Genomic DNA, 18082 nt, shown 5'->3' on the forward strand with positions numbered 1-18082 from the left:
AACTTTTAAATAGATATCAGATTAAAAATGCAAAAAATAAATAAAAATAAATTAGAGTTCAGTAAAGTTTCAACTATAAATAAGGTCGACCACATGTATTCTCTCTCAAAAGAAGAAAGAACAGCTTAGCTAAGAACTCTAGAGAGAGGGAGAGTATATTACTGTATCAATGGAGGTGGTGAGAAGGAGGAGCTTCGGTTGGCCAATAATGGCAGTGGTGCTAACATGCGCCTTGCTCATGATGCTGCCTCAAGTCTACTCGGTTCGCTACATTGTGGGATCGAGATTCGGGTGGACTAACAGTGTCAATTACACCAATTGGGCTAAGGACAAACATTTCTACAATGGCGACTGGCTCTGTAAGCTCTAGATCTACTCTTCTTTCAGCTCATTCTTAAGAGTTTACTCTTCTTAGCTTACTACTAATGCCCCCTTTATTAGAAATTAGTCGAGCTAGAGGCGGATCTTAAATATACCCCCCGGGGGGGGGGGGGGGTTGTTCGGTTTATTAGTATATTAGAATATGATTTTTTTTCTCTAATTGGAGCTCGGAGCTTTAGTTTTCTGTTTAAGCTCTTCGGTTTAGTGAGTGTTCATTTCTTTGGTAGATAGTCTCTTTAATTTACTCTAATTAGTAGGAGTAACTTCTTAGATTGACTTGTTGCTAGATAGTGTAGGTCGGGTGTAAATTGCCTTTTTCTGTGAACGAGTGAATTATTCACTAAACTTAGCAATCTTCTGTGTCGTTGAGATCTATGTTTTTGGCTTATATTTAGAATGACATTTACTCTGTTTATACCTAATTTGAATTATAGTTTCCAGCTGGGCATTTTTGGTGATGAAAATTTGTGAAGTTTTCCTTTTTATGAATGTTTTTAGCACTGGAAAAGCAGCTTCTTTGTAAAGACAATGGTGTTTCGATTGAAATTTACTGTTGCCCTTTCCTTTTTGGGGGTTTATCTGGAATATAAATCACACACATATCCCTACAGATTTACAATGAAAGAATCACCATGTCTAGTTACTTGGCATTTCATTGTTGGAGTTGCTATATCACCATTCCTCACACATTGCAACATTCTCTTTCGGATGCACATTTGCCCCCGGCTTTCCTTTATGCTGGTTGTTTTTACATCAAGAAGCTAGAGTTTGTGATATCACCATTCGTCACACATCTTAACGTTCTCTTTTGGATGTATATTTGCCCCCGGCATTTCCTTTATGCTGGTTGTTTTTACATCAACAACAATCCTTTATTACTCATAAGAAAAAAAAAGAGTTCTGATATCACCAAATTCCTGTTCTATTCATGATCTTCACTATCCTTGGTTTTGTATTACTGCAGAGTGTAGAGATGGCTAAGCAACTTCACCTCGTATCTCAAACTTGTTTTTTTTTTCATTTCTAAATTGCATTAGCAAAGAAAGATTAGCTGTTATGTGAGCCATAGATTAAAGAAATTGTTTAGAGCTTCGTGCCATTAGAAGGGTAAATCCAGATTTGTTTCTGGTGACTGTAAAATTCTGTCTTTACTCTCAACTGTTTTTGGTTGGTTCTGAAGTTCGAGCAACTACTTTTGTCTGATATTCTAATTTAAGCCAATTTGCATCAATTAAATGCTTGTAAAAATGGATTTGGTAGGACATTATAGCTAATCAAAAGAGAAATGGCATTGGATAAGACAACAATTCCAGCCACATGCGTAGATGTCACCCTCATGGCTGATCCTGTCCAGAATCATCCAGTTGTTTGTAGGGACAAAGATGTTTGTCACAATATTGATTCCAGCTAATGCTGGACAAGCCTTGCTATTTCTCTAATCTAATTTGGTACATAACATGTAATCTAGTGAAGAAATATTTCTATCATTTCTCAAATGGCTTCAATGGTGTATGTGTCTACTTATGCATATACATTTGTAGTGTATGCTGATTGCTATGCTTATCTCGCTTCACAATAACTTAAAGACACATTACAAGTTACTCAGTCTGTATTTATGTATGGAACTCTTGGTTTTGTTGAATATGGAGATATCTTCAATTATTTGTGGCTGTACAGTAACTCATCCTCTTCCATCCCAGTTTTTGTGTATGACAGAAACCAGATGAATGTGCTTGAGCTAAACAAGACAGACTACGAGAGCTGCAATACTGATCATCCTCTCCACAATTGGACCACTGGAGCAGGAAGGGACGTTGTTCCGCTTAATGTGACTAAGACCTACTATTTCGCTAGTGGCAAAGGATACTGCTATGGAGGCATGAAAGTGGCTATTCATGTTGAAAAGGCACCTCCACCACCAAAAGCTGCTCCAGTACGCAGCAGTTCAACAAATTTGCTCAACTCATTCAAAGGACAGATATTGATACCAGCTCTTTTCGCAACTGCTGCTGTGTGGGATGCATTTCTTCTGCTCTGGTAGGATGGTTAATTGACCATAAATGTTGGTGGATGCTTCAGATAATTAGTTAAACCAAGTGTCAAGAAAGTGTTTAGTTTTGTTTTTCGTGTGTTTGTATTTTCTTTTTTATTGAAAGTTACCATCCTTTTTTTTTTCCACTACTGCCATCATCATTTGACCTGAAAATCAATTTTTTATTTCAGATCAAATCGGTGGGGGTTCATTTGAAAAATTTGTTTATTTATGTTCTTTACCTAAACAACTTTACAATTGTTTCATTGGAGAAATTGATTGCGTGAATCATGGAGACCTTTCATGTTATTACTTATTCGGTGTCATTTGTTGTAACTAGCTGTCTCGATTGTCTTTCATATTAAAGAGCTCACATGATAGATTGTGCTATACCTTTCTCAGAAAAAAAAAGATAGATCATTCATGCTATACCTAAAAGAGGAAAATAAGGAGCGTGTGTTGTGTCAATGGGTTCAATTGTTCAAATACCACTCTGGCAAGGGAAATGTTGCCCCCCTGGCCATGTGACGATATGATTTTGTTCTCACAACTCTTAATTAACAGCTGCTTTCGAATAAATGTAGTGTATCCATGGTAGGGCTTAATTTGGAGTTGGAAAATAGTAGAGACGAATAAATATTTGTTTTGTGCTATTTTCTTGTTCAGTGGGTTTGGTTTGAATTTTTTTGGTTGACGAATATTTCCAACTTTTCTTGGGTTCCTACCAAACGCCAAGAATTTTGCAAAAACATATTTGCAAGTAGCCTTCACTTCTGCCTAAACTGAAATTTTTTCTCCAAACGAAAAAAGTTCGCTTTTGGCCGGGGAGTTGAACATGTTTTGTGCCATGAATTTCAGAATTTTCAGGAAATTGGAAAAAAAAAAAACACTCTAAATTGCTCACAAAAAATCAAAAACACTCTAATTTATATTCATATCTGAGTATAACTTCGATTTTCAAGTATCATTTTTCACTGAACAAAACTATATATTTTTTCAAATTTTACAATAAAATATGATTAAACACCACCAAAAAAAGTTGTTTAAAATTCTTAGAGCTTTTTGCACTCGTTTTTGTAACAAACACAAGAGGCTCCTCCGTCAAACGGATTCTAGTTTCTTCTGGGCCTGGTTCTGTATTCCAATGAATTAAATGCATTTATGGAGGGGCTATATGCACTTCTGTTTTTCTTTCTGCCTGGTCTTTTATTTTTTGTTTTTTCATAAGACATTATCTTTATATTTTTAATTCATAATATCTCAAAGTATTTTCATACATGACTTTAGTTTCTAAATAATTTATGCCTCACTAGATATAAGTTCGATAGTTGAGTGGTAAAAATCAAAGACCAGCCCATATGAAGGACAAAATTAAAGAGCAATTCATTTGAAGGGCAAAACATGAGATATTCATACGAATACCCTTATTTTAGAGTGATCTTTAACTTTACCCTTCCACATTATATATAATAAGAAAGTGGTCGAAAATACCCCGGCATAAAAAAAGAATCGCAAAGCACAAATTATGTCTTATAAGACATAAGTTTAATTTCAAACATTATGCGTTACGAAGTTCATAACCTACGAACTATGCTTTACTAGGCAAAAAAAAATGCAAGGTAAAATTCGCAAGATGGAAATTATGCCTTATAAGACATAAATTTAATTTTAGCATCCATAAAGTTATGTCTCTTAGTTCTCTGAAAGTCTGAACTTATGTCGGATAAGACAAAAGTTCACCAATTTATGATTTGCGAATTAGATACTACATAATTTATGCTAGACAAAAGAAAAATTCTCTAAACTGATACCTGAAAAAATTATGTCATAATTAAGGATACTTTGACCCATAAATTTTCATCAAATGAAAAACACGCATGAAAATTAAAGACACAAATTCAAAAGGCAAAAGTTTAAACTACCCAAAAATAGGCCAGCGGCGCAAAAACTTGCAATTTTATTGTGGACTGGTTGGATAAATGGGGCTCAGGATGAACAAAGCCCATTTGAGGGTTTAAATTGTGCTCTGTCAAATTTGGTTATACTAACGTAATATTTTAAAATTAGATAAAAACTCAAAAAGTATTATAAATTATAATTTCTCGAATTAATATAATAAAAATATATATTTTAAAACATAATATGTTAACTTTTATCAATGTTTTATTAAGTATCATTCATTTATTCAAGAATTATGAGGGTCAACAATGTTAACTAAAGATTTTAACACATAATTTGTATATGGTCTGTTAGGTGAACTCCAAGCGTTGGGCATTGGTCGTGCTTAAGGCGTACAGTCGGGTGCTTAGGGCGTAAGTTTTACAGAATTAAGTCCCACACTTGAGTCTTGGGGCGTTTTGCTAGAGCCTTGAGGCGAGTCCCAACAAAGTATTTTAAGACACTGATTTGCATAACTATATATCATTTCATTAAAGATAAATGAAGAATTTTAAATTTAAATTCTTTTTAATTATAAAAAAGTGACATTCTTTTTAAGATAGACTAAAAAGTGAAGTGTGACATATAAATTGAGACAACAAGAGCATTACACGGACAATTAATTATACTAAGGTTCGTTTAATATGCATGATAGGATAAACAAAGATATCTCATGAAATTATTTACCACCTTCAATATGAGATAGTAATCCCATCATTTTAGTACAAAAGGTGGAATAAAATAATCTAGAAATTAGCTAATACCTCAAATCAAACATGAGATTGATTCGTTTCTTATTTGGAGATTTTATCCTTATCCCACATACTAAAGACCCCTTAAAGTAAGAATTCTTGACTCGAATTTTAGTCCAATCCATTTCAACCCAAGTAACTTTTGAGGGAATCAATAACTCATCTATTTATTAACTTACACCATTGTCCCACGCCCATATTCATCTCAACGCGTCTTTTTAACACCTTTAGTCTCACCGCTAGCTCAAACGGTTATAAGCATTTCTATTTATGCAATAACATGAAATTATGAAAACTAAACTTAGTCCATGAAAATATGATTTCGCCAACTCATGTATTTTCTGATCTGTTTATTTATTATCTTAGCTCATTTTAATACATTTAATTCAACCAATCTAAAAACTGGGTTGATAACTTGATATGTAGGTCAAATAGATTCATGAAAATTCTTGTTAAAATACGTTTAAATTGACTTCTTTTTAAAAAATTTGAGATGTGTTATGTAACCATAATAAAGAAAAGAAATTAAGGTATTGATACAAATTCTACAAAAATCAAACAAATAAATTAAAACTTACTAAAAATTAGATTGTTGAATTATGATCCGTTTATTAGCCAATTTAGCCCAATTAATTATTTCCTGCCCATTCGTCAACCTAGTTCATTTGACATATTTAAATTCAATTTAACCCGCTCATTTGATAGACCACCAGTGTGGGGGCACATGGAGGAGAAAAATGCATGAAAAGTCCTAAATCGACGAATAGGAAAAAAAAGTACATAATTAGGCACTTTTGAGCCCATTTATTTCACTGCTCATTTGGTATGCGTGAGGATTCACGCAAACTTACCCGATGATTCCTCCCTCTATATTTGGCTGTATCCTCACTGTCAAAATGCACCATATATGCTAATCAATCACTATTAATTACCAAAAGAAAATAAAAATTTGTAGCAATTGTGTTGCTAATACATTTCTTAAGCATACTCCAACTTGGAAAACTTATCCACAAGGTGTTTTTTTGTGACAATGAGGTCGGATCTACTGACGATGATAAGGGTAATAATATTATTAGGATTGATGAAGTGCTCGGCCAGTAGACTTGACAAGGTGGGCGGCAAGTATGGCTGGGACCAGAATGTTAACTATACCGATTGGGCTGCTCATCAACATTTTTACGTTCGCGATTGGCTTTGTGAGACTCCTTCAGTACCCTTAATTTTTCTAATGTTTTTTTTTTCTTTTCCATTCACTCAGCTAAACTGTGGAAAGTAAATCTTTATGGTATATCTACTACAATCACTTAAATCGTTACTCGTATAATTTAAAATTTAATAGAATAGAGTTTAATTACTATACAATTACATTGTTAAAAGAAACTTTTACACTGTCAAGTTATCGAAAAGATAATCATGTATAAAAAGTGAGATAAGTAACGTGAAAAATAAGATAATAAGAAATGTTATATACCACAACATTCTTTTCATTTGATTATGCTTTGTTTTACTCTTGAAACATGGATAGCCCTTTAAATTGTCAATAAATTTCATTTAGAGATTCGAACCATGAGTTGTTTCAATTTGAGCACCTAAATATATGATAAAAATACTCATATTTGATACTTTTGGTACAATTTTTTTTAAAAACCTTTTGCTTGTGTTAGTTTATTAAATAGTTAAATTGATTGCATTAAATATGTCAACAAATTTAATTATACACATCGTCCTCAATTAGAATGGACATGAAATTTTAAGGGTCGTCAGTGTATTAATCCAGTATAAAACACACTCAGTGCATATTACATTCTACTTGTGGTTTCATTTCAGATTTTGTGTTTGACAAGCACTATTACAGCGTGCTGGAGGTGAACCAGACGAACTATGAGCAGTGTATTGATCGTGATTTTATAACAAACATTACAAGGGGTGGGCGAGATGTTTTTCTGCTTACTCAGGCAAGGCCTTATTACTTTATCAGCAGTGGAGGTTACTGTTTCCATGGAATGAAATTAGCTATAAATGTTGAAGAACCTTTGCCAGCTTCTCCTGCTCCTTCTTCATCAGACAAAATTAATGCTTCTCCACCCCAAATTGGCAAACATTTTATTACACCCGTTCTTGCGATTAGCACTCTTGTGTGGACGTTCTTGTTTGCTCAAGCTAGGTTGTCATGACTCCACTGCGTTCTTTCAAGACTGAGGAGATATAGGATTTAACACAGAGAGATCACACATATACATATTTAGGTTTTATCTTGATTTCGAGTTTGTGAAATTGTTACTATTTCCAAGTTAAGCAGGCAATCAACTGCTTTGGAGATACTATCTAGTTTTACCTGGATGTGTTAGCCTTTATATTTTGCAATTAATGTTGGAAGTTCCTTCGTTAAGTTTAGGAGGGTTTACCCCTGACAAATGCTAAATGTTGCATTCTATAGTATTTTATGAATCTACTCTTAGAACCTGATTCCGCCAATACGGTCCCTCATATGCTTGCCCTGCTTTGTTATTGCATGCGACTATTAGATAAATTTTACAATATCCATCAAAACAGGTTATCCAACTTGACCAATTGGTTTAAAGAAGGAAGCCCAAAAATTGAAAATTATCCCTGTAAGTGATCTAAAAAATGATCTTTCAAATCATACAGAAGAATAGAGAAAATAGAAAAAAACTACTCTGTTTTCATTCAGAAAGGCATAGAGTATCTGGAATGTATTCACCTACAAACATCTTTATAATCTTTACTGTTAGTGTGTGAACATTTTAACATTTTATTAAATTGCAATTTTATCAATTGTCCATTGATGACATTTAATGTCATTTTTATTATTCTTTCTTTAGTGCATAAAAATGTCTTTCATTATCATCTTTATTTAGTGCAAGACTAAATCATTCCATTATGTATTTTTAATCTAATTATCACTAATAAGTGGTGCACTAAATCATATTATTATGTATTTTTAATCTAATTATCACTAATAAGTGGTGCACTAAATCATAATGGTGCACTAAATCATAATGGTACACTAAATGATGATAATGATGGCATTCTATTATTTTTTCATATGATTTTCTCTCCTATAAATAGAGAGGTCTTCTTTGTTTTGAAATAAGAATAAGAGAAGAAAAAATTGAGAGAGTTAAGTTTATATAAAAAAGAAAGTTCTTATTAGTTGAAGGGAGGTGTTCTTTGTGTAGAGCTTTAAACTCAACTCTTGCCCAGAGTTTGTTGAGTTACATTTTTGTGATAAGACTGTTGTATCCTGGAGGGACAAGTCAAGAGGACTACTGCTGGACCAGTGAAATGATTTACTGCAGTGGGCTTGAATCTCCTTAAAGAGAGCGAGATATTCGCGCCTCAGCCAAGAAGTGAAGTTAATTTCTTCATTTTATTTTTCAATTGTAATTTGTAATCTTATAATTTCACCACATTTACTGATGCACCAACACCATTAGCAAATAGCAATGCTCTGAAATTCAAAGCTACTAAGATACTTGTGATATAACAATTCCTGTCTGCACACTATAGCGTCGAATCAGTTAACTTTCAGACTACTAACTCTCAAAGAAATCAATAGTACTTCTGCTGCTCCTGCTACTACTTATGGGTAGAAAGTTTGCTAGTGTACAGCAATTGCTTGAGAAATTAGGCTAGCAGCATCACTAGAATCTTGAGGAGGCAACGTAACGGTCCCCATTTTGTTTATCTTCTCAAAAACTTCAACATACTGCTCAGCAACCCTCATTCTAGTAGCATCAGCACCTCCATTTTCAAGAATTGCTCTTGACATCTCAGTAATTGCACGCGCGGTTGCTTGAGCATTAGCAAAAATAGCCTCAGCTTCTCCTTTAGCTCTATTCACTTGGTCTTTTTTAGCAGCCTCAGACTCCAAAATCACAGCCATTTTCTTCCCATCTGCTACGTTTACAGCAGCTTGTCTTTGCCCTTCAGAAATAAGAACTTTCGCCCTTTTCTTACGCTCCGCTTCAGCTTGTTTTTCCATAGCCGCTTGTACACCTTCCGGCGGTGTTATATCCTTGATCTCATAGCTTAAACACTCTTATCCCCAATCAGTACGTAAAGGTCAATCATTAATCGCATTAATCATGTATCTATTTAATTCAACTCGTTCTTCAAAAGTCTTATCAAGTGTAATTTTCCCAAGCTCACTGCGCATAGTCGTTTGTGCTAACTGGACTACAGAGTAAACAGGGTCCTCTGTTCCATAAGAAGCTAAAACAGGATCAATAATTCTGATGTAAATAAAGCACACCATCCATTTCAATTGGGACATTGTCTTTCGTAATCCCAGTTTGTCTTGAAATAGGAATTGCCTGTTCCTTTAAGTAGTGTACATATTGGATCTTATCAACGAACGGGATCAAATAATTAAGGCCTGGATTCAAGGTTGCAGTATACTTACCAAGACGTTCGACTACGTAGGCTTGTTGTTGTGGAACAAAGTGGATGCCCAAGTTTTTGGGTGGCTTGATTTTGTAATTGGTGCTGAAATTGCGGACGACGGAGGAGGAGGAGATATGTGAAGAGATTATATGGTTGTGGAATTGTTGTGTGGGTTTAAGTACAAGGGAAGAAGAAGTTGAGAGGCTTCTGTTAAACTGCATGGATTTTCTAAATGGTTTTCATGGCGTTGAGGGAATTTACTTTGTAGAAACTCATCATTTTGCTGAATTTCTTGTGTACAATTCTAAGTCTGAAGTTTTCTCTATTGCCTTAGACTTCTTTTGTTTGATGAACAAGTTAATTATCTGGTTTCTCGTAGAGGAAGACAACTCTATTTATTCTTTTTCTCCAAGAAAATATTTAGAGCCTATTTGAATTCTAACTTATAATTTTTAACATATTTTTGTCATTTTATCCAAGCATTATAAAAGTGCTTAAAAATTATTTTTGACTTAATAACATTTAAAATAATCTAATCCAAATAAAATTTAATGGAAATTTTTACCGTGGGTTATTAATTATCTAAAGATAGTTTTGAGGAACGGATTCTCAAGACCATAATGTTTCTATTTTCACTTCAACAAAAAAGAATTGCTCCCGAACACTTCTCATATTAGAAGTTGGTTAAACACGCCTCATCTGTGAATCAAAAATAAAAGAAAAAAATTGAAGACTAATTTTAATTAGCTAGCTAAGCATAATTAAAAGATTAATTAGAGAACAGTTATGGAACCACACATATATTATCGAACATATTTGGGCTAAGTTGGAAGACTAATTGAAAGGCACTGAAATAAGCGCATATTTAAATCAACCAAGTAATGATAAGACACGGTTAGATCAAACTATAAATAAAGAACAAAGGACATCATATATAAATATGTTATTTAATTTGACGTCAATTAATATTTGTATAATTCGATTTTGATTATATATAAATAGATACTTAAGACAAATTTAAAGTTGAATAAATAGACACACGTCTTACGTGACATAATACAATTAGTTCGACTCTCACACAAATTGCTACGTAGGATATATGTGTGCACTTGTTCAATATTTTATAAGTTTAAGTTTCTACTTATACACACTCAAAGTTGAAAAATGTCAACTAATGCCGAATTAAAAAGGGAAATTTACGAGAATAAACAAACACATACTAGTTAATTAGTTAACATAACTACAGTTTAAATAAATTACCATTCACCACTAACTTGCGATCATAATTACGTGGCCTACGTACATAATTTGTATAATTCGGTTCCTGGTTATATAAATTCAAAAGTTATATATGTTTACCCTAGCTTGAATATAATTATCATGTTGATACATTTGATTTGTATGAGTTTTGAAAAACTCCTAAGTATATAAATATAGAATTTGTATATACTTAACATGTTTGTATATTGACAGTGAATTATACAAATAGAAATATCAATAACAAATAAAATTATAGTTATGAAATATAATTAGACAAACTATAGCTAAAAAACATAATTAAGATATTTATAATAGATACTCTTGAAATTTCTTCAATTAAAAATGACGTTTTACCTTTATCCGTGTTTTATTTTATTTGAATTTTGATGCGTCAAGAAGGGTCTTTTTTGTCTTTCGGGGTTTGGGAATCTACAGGTCGGATCGGGTCGGGTCGGGTCAGGAACTTAAGCAGATGAGCTATTTTCCTAGATAATGGGATAAGATAATTCACCTATGGTGGGTACTAACAGGAACAAGCGTCCCAATTCCCTCCTCCATGGCAACTGCTATGTCAGCCATTTTTGTGCCTCCCGCTTCACTCGCTTCCTCCAATACACGAATGAGTTCATTGAACGAGAAACTGGTTATTCCCCAAAATTTTCCATTCCGGACTCCCAAGTACCAGTCTAGGAAACCACCGTCATGCTCCGGTACCAAGGGCACGGTCGTCCAAGGTGATCGGAATACAACCGAACTACCAATGAGTATCGACGCTCTTAACAGTTTCATTCGCCTCAATTTGGGCAACTGGACCGGCTCTTTCCATGTCAGTACCAACTCCATTCCTCTTTCTCTCTTTCAGTAGATGCATTGTCTTTTTATATGTGTATAGCTTTTAAAATTTGATGAATACATGCATATGTATCACTTTTAAATTTTTGGTTAATATTCCTATCCAATCATGAATAGTTGGAGCTGGAAACGTGCACTGGATTTGATTCCTTAATCTGCTTGATTTATTTTGCAGCAATTTGATGGTCATGGAAATTTGATGCATAAAATTACAACGAAGCTTTCTGCGGGCTCTTATGGTGAAGGTGAACTGATGAGCTTATTACAGACGTGAGCTCCTAGTTTATAGTAACAATGTGTCTCAACCTTGTTATGTTTCTGATGAAAATTAGAATGTGATTGCTTGTAAGAATTACATTGGGACTTAGATTAATAGTCCTTAACAATTTTGTAGCTTCTTCCGTGACTAATCTGTGTAAAGTGTGTACATATATATATATTCTAACTTTGAGAATAATCTAGTCTAGTTCTTTTTGTAATTATGGAATTGCTAGTAATTATGTAGTTAGCATTTAAATAAAACAAAATAAAACAAAAAGGTGGTCGTTAGTCATCCAAAATTTAAAAGCTCTTTGAGATTAAGGTAAAGTTAAACCATTAGAATTGAGGAGAATACCATGGAAATTTCAATGTTTACACTACATGTTACATGGTTATAGTTTAATGGTATGTAAGTGAAATTTAGGGAGAATATAGAAATCCACGTGAATTTTTCTTTTTCTTGTTTGTGAATTTTGAGAAATTCTCCATTCAGTGGCATGCATATCTTTAAGTGCAAATAGATTTTGTGAGCACAAAGCTCAAATTCTTCCGCTGGTTTAAATACAGTAAATTTGGAGCATTTATTTAGAAGGCCAAAGTCACACATGCCTTTCTGATTCATAAGCCCCTTTACTTCCCGGATGTTTGCCTTTTCATCCGCATAAAGTTAGTTAACAGTGGGCACTAATGTATAGGAAATCTTCATTAACTTTGGGTACTGTAATATTTGTACACTTTATGGTTTGGGAGACAAGTGGACTAATCGGCTTCAAAATTTTAGGTTATACATCAAACAACCTCCATCTACCACTTCATATTCTGATGATGATTGTGAGCCAGAATGGTTTGAGTACAAAATCAAAGAGACCAACATGTTTACCGTAGACAAATATCAACAGGTGAGCTTCACTAAGACAGAGAACTAACTTATATCCACTCACTGGTCATGCTTAATTGAGACTGTTATCTGCAGTTTCTTTTTCTTTTCAGATTTTATTGCATTTGAGGTTCCACTAAATGTAGTTTGCAGATTGGCTTCTTCCCTGAGGAGAAGGCATACGCACTAAGATATCAGACAGCTGGCATGTTAGAGACTGTGTTAAGACAGGGAGTGCTAGGTGAAGATGATGTTGGAGAGGAATCACCAAGGTAACTGTTTCTCATGTGCGGATGACTCAAGCAAAAAGTTAAAATATCAGTTCTGATGAGATCAAAGATTGAAGTTATAATATATTTTGCTTCTAGCTTTATTTTGGAAATGCTACCCAGATGGCCTTAATGTTGCTGTTTCTCACTTTTCACCTTGGCTCGTGTGTTCTGGTCTGTATGCTCATCTCTTATTTTTTGAACATAGTATTCAGTTTTCACGTTGTACTAAGACAAACCAAAAAGGCTAATGCCTAAGAATTTGAATATACAAACTCCAAAAGGCAAATAAGTCAATTAAAATGTAAATACTCCTCTCGTCATAGCAGTAATTACTTCCCAACTTAAAAGATATCAACTCTGTAAAAGAATCTCAAACAATTAAGCATTAATTAGTAGATCTTTCCTATTAGCAAATAAAGATTGGTGGATCTTGGTGATATTGTGTTGTGATGACTTGCAAGCAAGAGTGCAAAATGCTCCATCTTTTTCAAGAATACCAAGAATACAACAAACTTGTTTCCATCAATCTGTTGCCCCACTACTAAATTTTCTACAGTTTCCTTGGCTTCTGGCGATTGACTAATTGTGGCCTTCTCTTATGTTTTAAAAATGGCTTGCATAAACAATTCCTCCTTTTATGGTATCTACCAGAATTCTAAAAGACAAAACTCTCTAATGGATATTTAACAATTGTTGCTCCTTATGAATCATCGCTACTGGTTATTTTGTTCAACATATCAGAGAGGGAAATGTATTACAGTATTCTAGAAAATTAGGACATTCTCCTGCAAGTCTAGTGCGGGCATTTCAAGGCGTATATCTGTAATCAACTGTTAAATAACTTTTTTAGATATTTCCCTAATATATTTTAGCCTTATATTTAATACATAAAATCATATAGTTGTGTGGTTGTGTGATGGTTTAGCTAAATGAATAAATAAGTCTGTAAACAAAAGGATTGTTTTCATAACTCCAATATATTTAGTATGCATATATTAGAATGGCATGATAAAAATCAAAGATTATTTCCAAATTGAGGCATAGTTGAGTAGAACAAAAATGCGTGGGTATTTTAGTCTTTGCGAAAGAGGACGAAACAGAAGGGAAGCCTTGGAGCAACAATAAAGGTGTCTCCATGTGACTTATAGGTCGTGGTTTGAACCATAGAATCAACCACTGATGCTTGCGTTAGGTTAGACTGCCTGCATTACACCCCTAGGGTGCCGTCCTTCCTCGGACCCTGCATGAATGTGGATGCTTTGTGCACCGGGCTGCCCCTTTTTGAAAGAGGACTAAACACATCAACTTCTGTATACTTTTACATGGTATATTGGTTGGAGTTGAGTGGGTTGTGATGTAGATGTGGTCAGTTCTTCCTTTGTTTGTCCTATTATTTGATCCCTTGTAAAAAGATGCTTGATTTTTATGGAACATGCTTCCTTGCATTCTGGTGTTTGAATGCACAAAGGAACACAAGTTAGAGTGAGTACATTGGACATCTCATAAGCTTTATCAGATCAAATTAGCTATTATATTATTGTCTTTACTTTCATGTTAGAAATTATGAACCATCTTTTAATAATATACTGTTGCAAAGGTTATGTAAGTGCATGGGATCTTTTCCCATAAAGGACTGATTCATATTTTTTTATTAGCTTTATCTTTTGGTTCCTGGCTTCTAATGTCTTAATTCATTCTATAATTCCTTCTTTTCATTCACAGAAATCTGAAGCTTCCCTCTAAACAGCCTTCTATTGTATGTGAGAATTGTCTTTATTCACTGGAGAAAGATAGGCGAGTGAGAGCCTTTCATATAATGGACCCAAAAGGGATACTGGAAATGATTCTAGTTTTCCTTGAAGAAAGAGGTAACAGAGAGGCCATTCCTCCCTCCTTTGACAATTTTAAGGTACTTTTGACCTGAAAGGGGAATGGTTGCCCTTCTATTCTTCCTTTGGAGTACTAAACATAGTCTGATTCAACATGTTAGTTACCAGAACCAAACGATTGTTCTTATGCATTCCATGGTCATCTTGTAGGAGGATTCTGAAAGGATTCTGCCTCATCTTGGAACTTGGAAAGGTCATTCGCAAACAACGCGTACTGGTGTTTATGGAGCAACAATTACTGAAGCAAATACAACTGCTGTTCTTGAAATTAACAAGGACGGCCAGCTAGTTCAGGTTTGCTCGCTCCTTGCAATCAGTTTCTTGTATCTGATGTGGTGAACTACTAGTATCCATGAAAGGGGTCACCTGCCCAGTTACTCTTGGATAGTAAATGGAATCTCTCTTTCTTGCAACTCCTTTGAGAAATTAATTTGAAATAGTTGAATGATATGATGGATTTGCCGATAGATCCTATGCTCTATATGAAATACAAATACATTGGTAGAATGGAGTTGTCGCCATAAGTTTAGCTCAAATATGGAGAGTCAATTTGTCCTTGCTCCTGAAGGAGGATAATTAACACTAAATAATAATGGTTCTCAACTCTCTCTTTTTTTGTTTTTTCAACGCTTTAGCAAAAACTATGCATTTTTGTTGGTGTCTCAAGTTAATTATTAAAAGAAGATGGGAAGGTGGGGAAAATTGTGATCTCCTCATTTTGCTTGCTTTGGTCATTTTATTTTTATTTCAGGCTCTGAAATGAATATTATTGGTCTTAGCTTTTGGTTGCTAATATAATTTCCTTTAATTCCATCTTGAATCAAGGATATCACGTCTACTTCTGGTGCGACCAATATTACAACGAATGTACATTGGACTGGTACCATGTCCGATAACCTAGTGACATTCGATGGTGGTTTCCAGCTTACTTTGTTGCCTGGGGGCATTTACATGGGATACCCATCTGACGTTGCCAAGAATGTGCAAGAATCCACAGCATTTCATCTGGAGTTTTGTTGGCTTGAATCGCCTGGCAAGAGACAGAGACTTATCCGCACTTACGATGTAGAGGGCCTTGCTGTTTCATCCACATATTTCATCGAGACCAAAGTCTAAGTTGTTTCTCCTGATTCAAAAAGAGCTACGTCAGGCAACATATTTTGCTCCTGGATATATCATTTTTTTCCTGGGTACAATTACCATTATAGTATCAATTGTGTCTTTCTTTCTATAGAAGATCCAACGGAATATAGAATAATTGTGTCACGTTATTATTTGATTGATGCTAATACATGTTCCACAAAATGTATATATAATTCCCCCGGCAACCTGAAATTAATTTTTGAGTTACCTTTCTCACTAGACTAGATGCTTACCTTGTGTTAAGAAAATTCGACAATATATATGTACATACACAATTATTTATACGAAAATTCAATTGAAATCCTTTTACACTATCATGGTGTCAGCACTACTTTAGTTTACATCAAGTTTAACCTACTACAATAAATTTTTTATTTTACACTAAAAAAGAATATTCTCTTTATATTTTTTTCTCTCTTCAATATTATATTATTATTTTTATTTCATTTATATTATTTTATAAAACAAATTCTTTCTAAAATATTCACCATATATAATTTATATTATTTTTTATTTCATTTACACTGTTGAATATTTATTATTTTCGGTTATTTTAAAGTACACCATATTATTTGTCTAATAATTTATTATATTTATATTTTTTTATTTTTGTGAAGGTTAATTGTAGTTATATCCAATTATAATTTATAGTACAATTAACATAAATTTTATTTTTAAAAAAGTCATATATAGAAAAATTAATTTATAAAAATCTAACTTTTAGATCTAAAATTAATATTATAAGAATATCACATAAAAAATAATTAAGTATACAAGAGATTAAAATAAAAATATACAATTTATATAATGTTAAATTAAACATTTTGTATAATAAAATAATATATTAAAATATTCAAAAATAATTTGGTGTGATGAATAGTGTCACACCAAATTTAGTATGACACTATTCACCCACTAAAATAATATAAAATTTGATGTTAAATTAAAGTTCTAAAACACCAAATTTTACCTCAAAATAAAATTTGATGTAAAAATTGGTGGTTTTAAGATTACGTAGGCTCCTCCCTTTGAGTCATGACTCATGACACTGTTCACTGAGCTTAAAAGATTGCACTCTATATTTCATCATTGGGTTATATCAGAATGCGAAAGACTTGACCTTTACTAAATTTGCCACTTGCCTCTTGTCAAAAAAAAAAGAAGGCCTTGTTGAGTTATTGTATTAGCTAGAGGACAAAAAATGGCTTTATTTGTGAGGAATTGCAAGTAGCTTTTTTTTTTTTTTGGTAATTGCAAGTAGCTTGCACCTTATGAGATGCTCTTTTTTTGCTTGGTATTCGGAGTATTTGAAATTCTGATTAAATTTGAATTATTTATTATAATACTTATTTAGTGGTGATATTTTTAGTAGTATTTTTTTTATATTTAGAATTCAAATTCGATATTTATAATTAAGGGTGAAACAATTCTATCATTGTACTACAATTCATGGTACCTTATGAGATGCTTATACAGTTGCCCTAGACCAGATGTTACGTTATGAGCGACGTATAGCCGACATATTTTCCCCTTCTTTTTTTTTTTGTTTCCAAAATTTTCAGATAATTATTTGAACTAACAATACATATTAGATAAAAAGTACTCCCTCCGTTTTAAAATAATTAATATTTTTATCTTTTGATTTAATTTAAAATAAAAGGTATTTCACAAGGCAAGTAAATAAAAATACCCCTCCTTACTTTCTGAGAGAAGTTATTTTTCTACAGATTGTGTCCAACTATAAAAAACCACTTTTATGAAAACAGAGGCACCACTCTTATGTTCAAGTGGCAGCTAGTAGGTGTTACCATTCATTGTATATCCAGAGTTGTACATGTGTGTAGTACTTTTCATTTGGACCCCCTTTTTCCACTAGCCTGACATCTTTATCTATTTATTTGGCAACTTGGACATAAACTATTCCTCTACTTCTGATATGAACAATCAATTGGCTGGCTCAAGGAATCGTTTCGTGCGATATATATAATTTCATATTTGTTGTAGATATTAGATAGTCT

The 18082-nt window shown here is 33.4% G+C and overlaps 3 protein-coding genes and 1 pseudogene across 3 annotated transcripts; 3 read left to right on the plus strand and 1 right to left on the minus strand.

Moving 5' to 3' along the window:
- The first annotated feature begins 88 nt into the window (after nucleotides 1-88).
- LOC129874571 (lamin-like protein) lies at nucleotides 89-2723 on the plus strand. The gene is made up of 2 exons (XM_055949875.1): nucleotides 89-359; nucleotides 2082-2723. Exons 1-2 carry the CDS (start codon nucleotides 170-172, stop codon nucleotides 2420-2422), a joined length of 531 nt encoding a protein of 176 aa, XP_055805850.1. The 5' UTR covers nucleotides 89-169; the 3' UTR covers nucleotides 2423-2723.
- Nucleotides 2724-5981: 3258 nt separating this feature from the next.
- Nucleotides 5982-7455, plus strand: LOC129874573 (lamin-like protein). Its single transcript, XM_055949876.1, has 2 exons — nucleotides 5982-6299; nucleotides 6931-7455. Exons 1-2 carry the CDS (start codon nucleotides 6134-6136, stop codon nucleotides 7275-7277), a joined length of 513 nt encoding a protein of 170 aa, XP_055805851.1. The 5' UTR covers nucleotides 5982-6133; the 3' UTR covers nucleotides 7278-7455.
- A 1121-nt stretch (nucleotides 7456-8576) lies between these two features.
- Nucleotides 8577-9864, minus strand: LOC129874574 (uncharacterized; annotated as a pseudogene).
- A 1405-nt stretch (nucleotides 9865-11269) lies between these two features.
- Nucleotides 11270-16288, plus strand: LOC129873674 (uncharacterized). Its single transcript, XM_055948810.1, has 7 exons — nucleotides 11270-11596; nucleotides 11798-11892; nucleotides 12665-12782; nucleotides 12914-13032; nucleotides 14755-14941; nucleotides 15072-15215; nucleotides 15747-16288. Exons 1-7 carry the CDS (start codon nucleotides 11327-11329, stop codon nucleotides 16035-16037), a joined length of 1224 nt encoding a protein of 407 aa, XP_055804785.1. The 5' UTR covers nucleotides 11270-11326; the 3' UTR covers nucleotides 16038-16288.
- Nucleotides 16289-18082: the final 1794 nt, after the last annotated feature.

Source organism: Solanum dulcamara, chromosome 11 (assembly GCF_947179165.1).
Source record: "Solanum dulcamara chromosome 11, daSolDulc1.2, whole genome shotgun sequence".
NCBI lineage: Eukaryota > Viridiplantae > Streptophyta > Magnoliopsida > Solanales > Solanaceae > Solanum > Solanum dulcamara.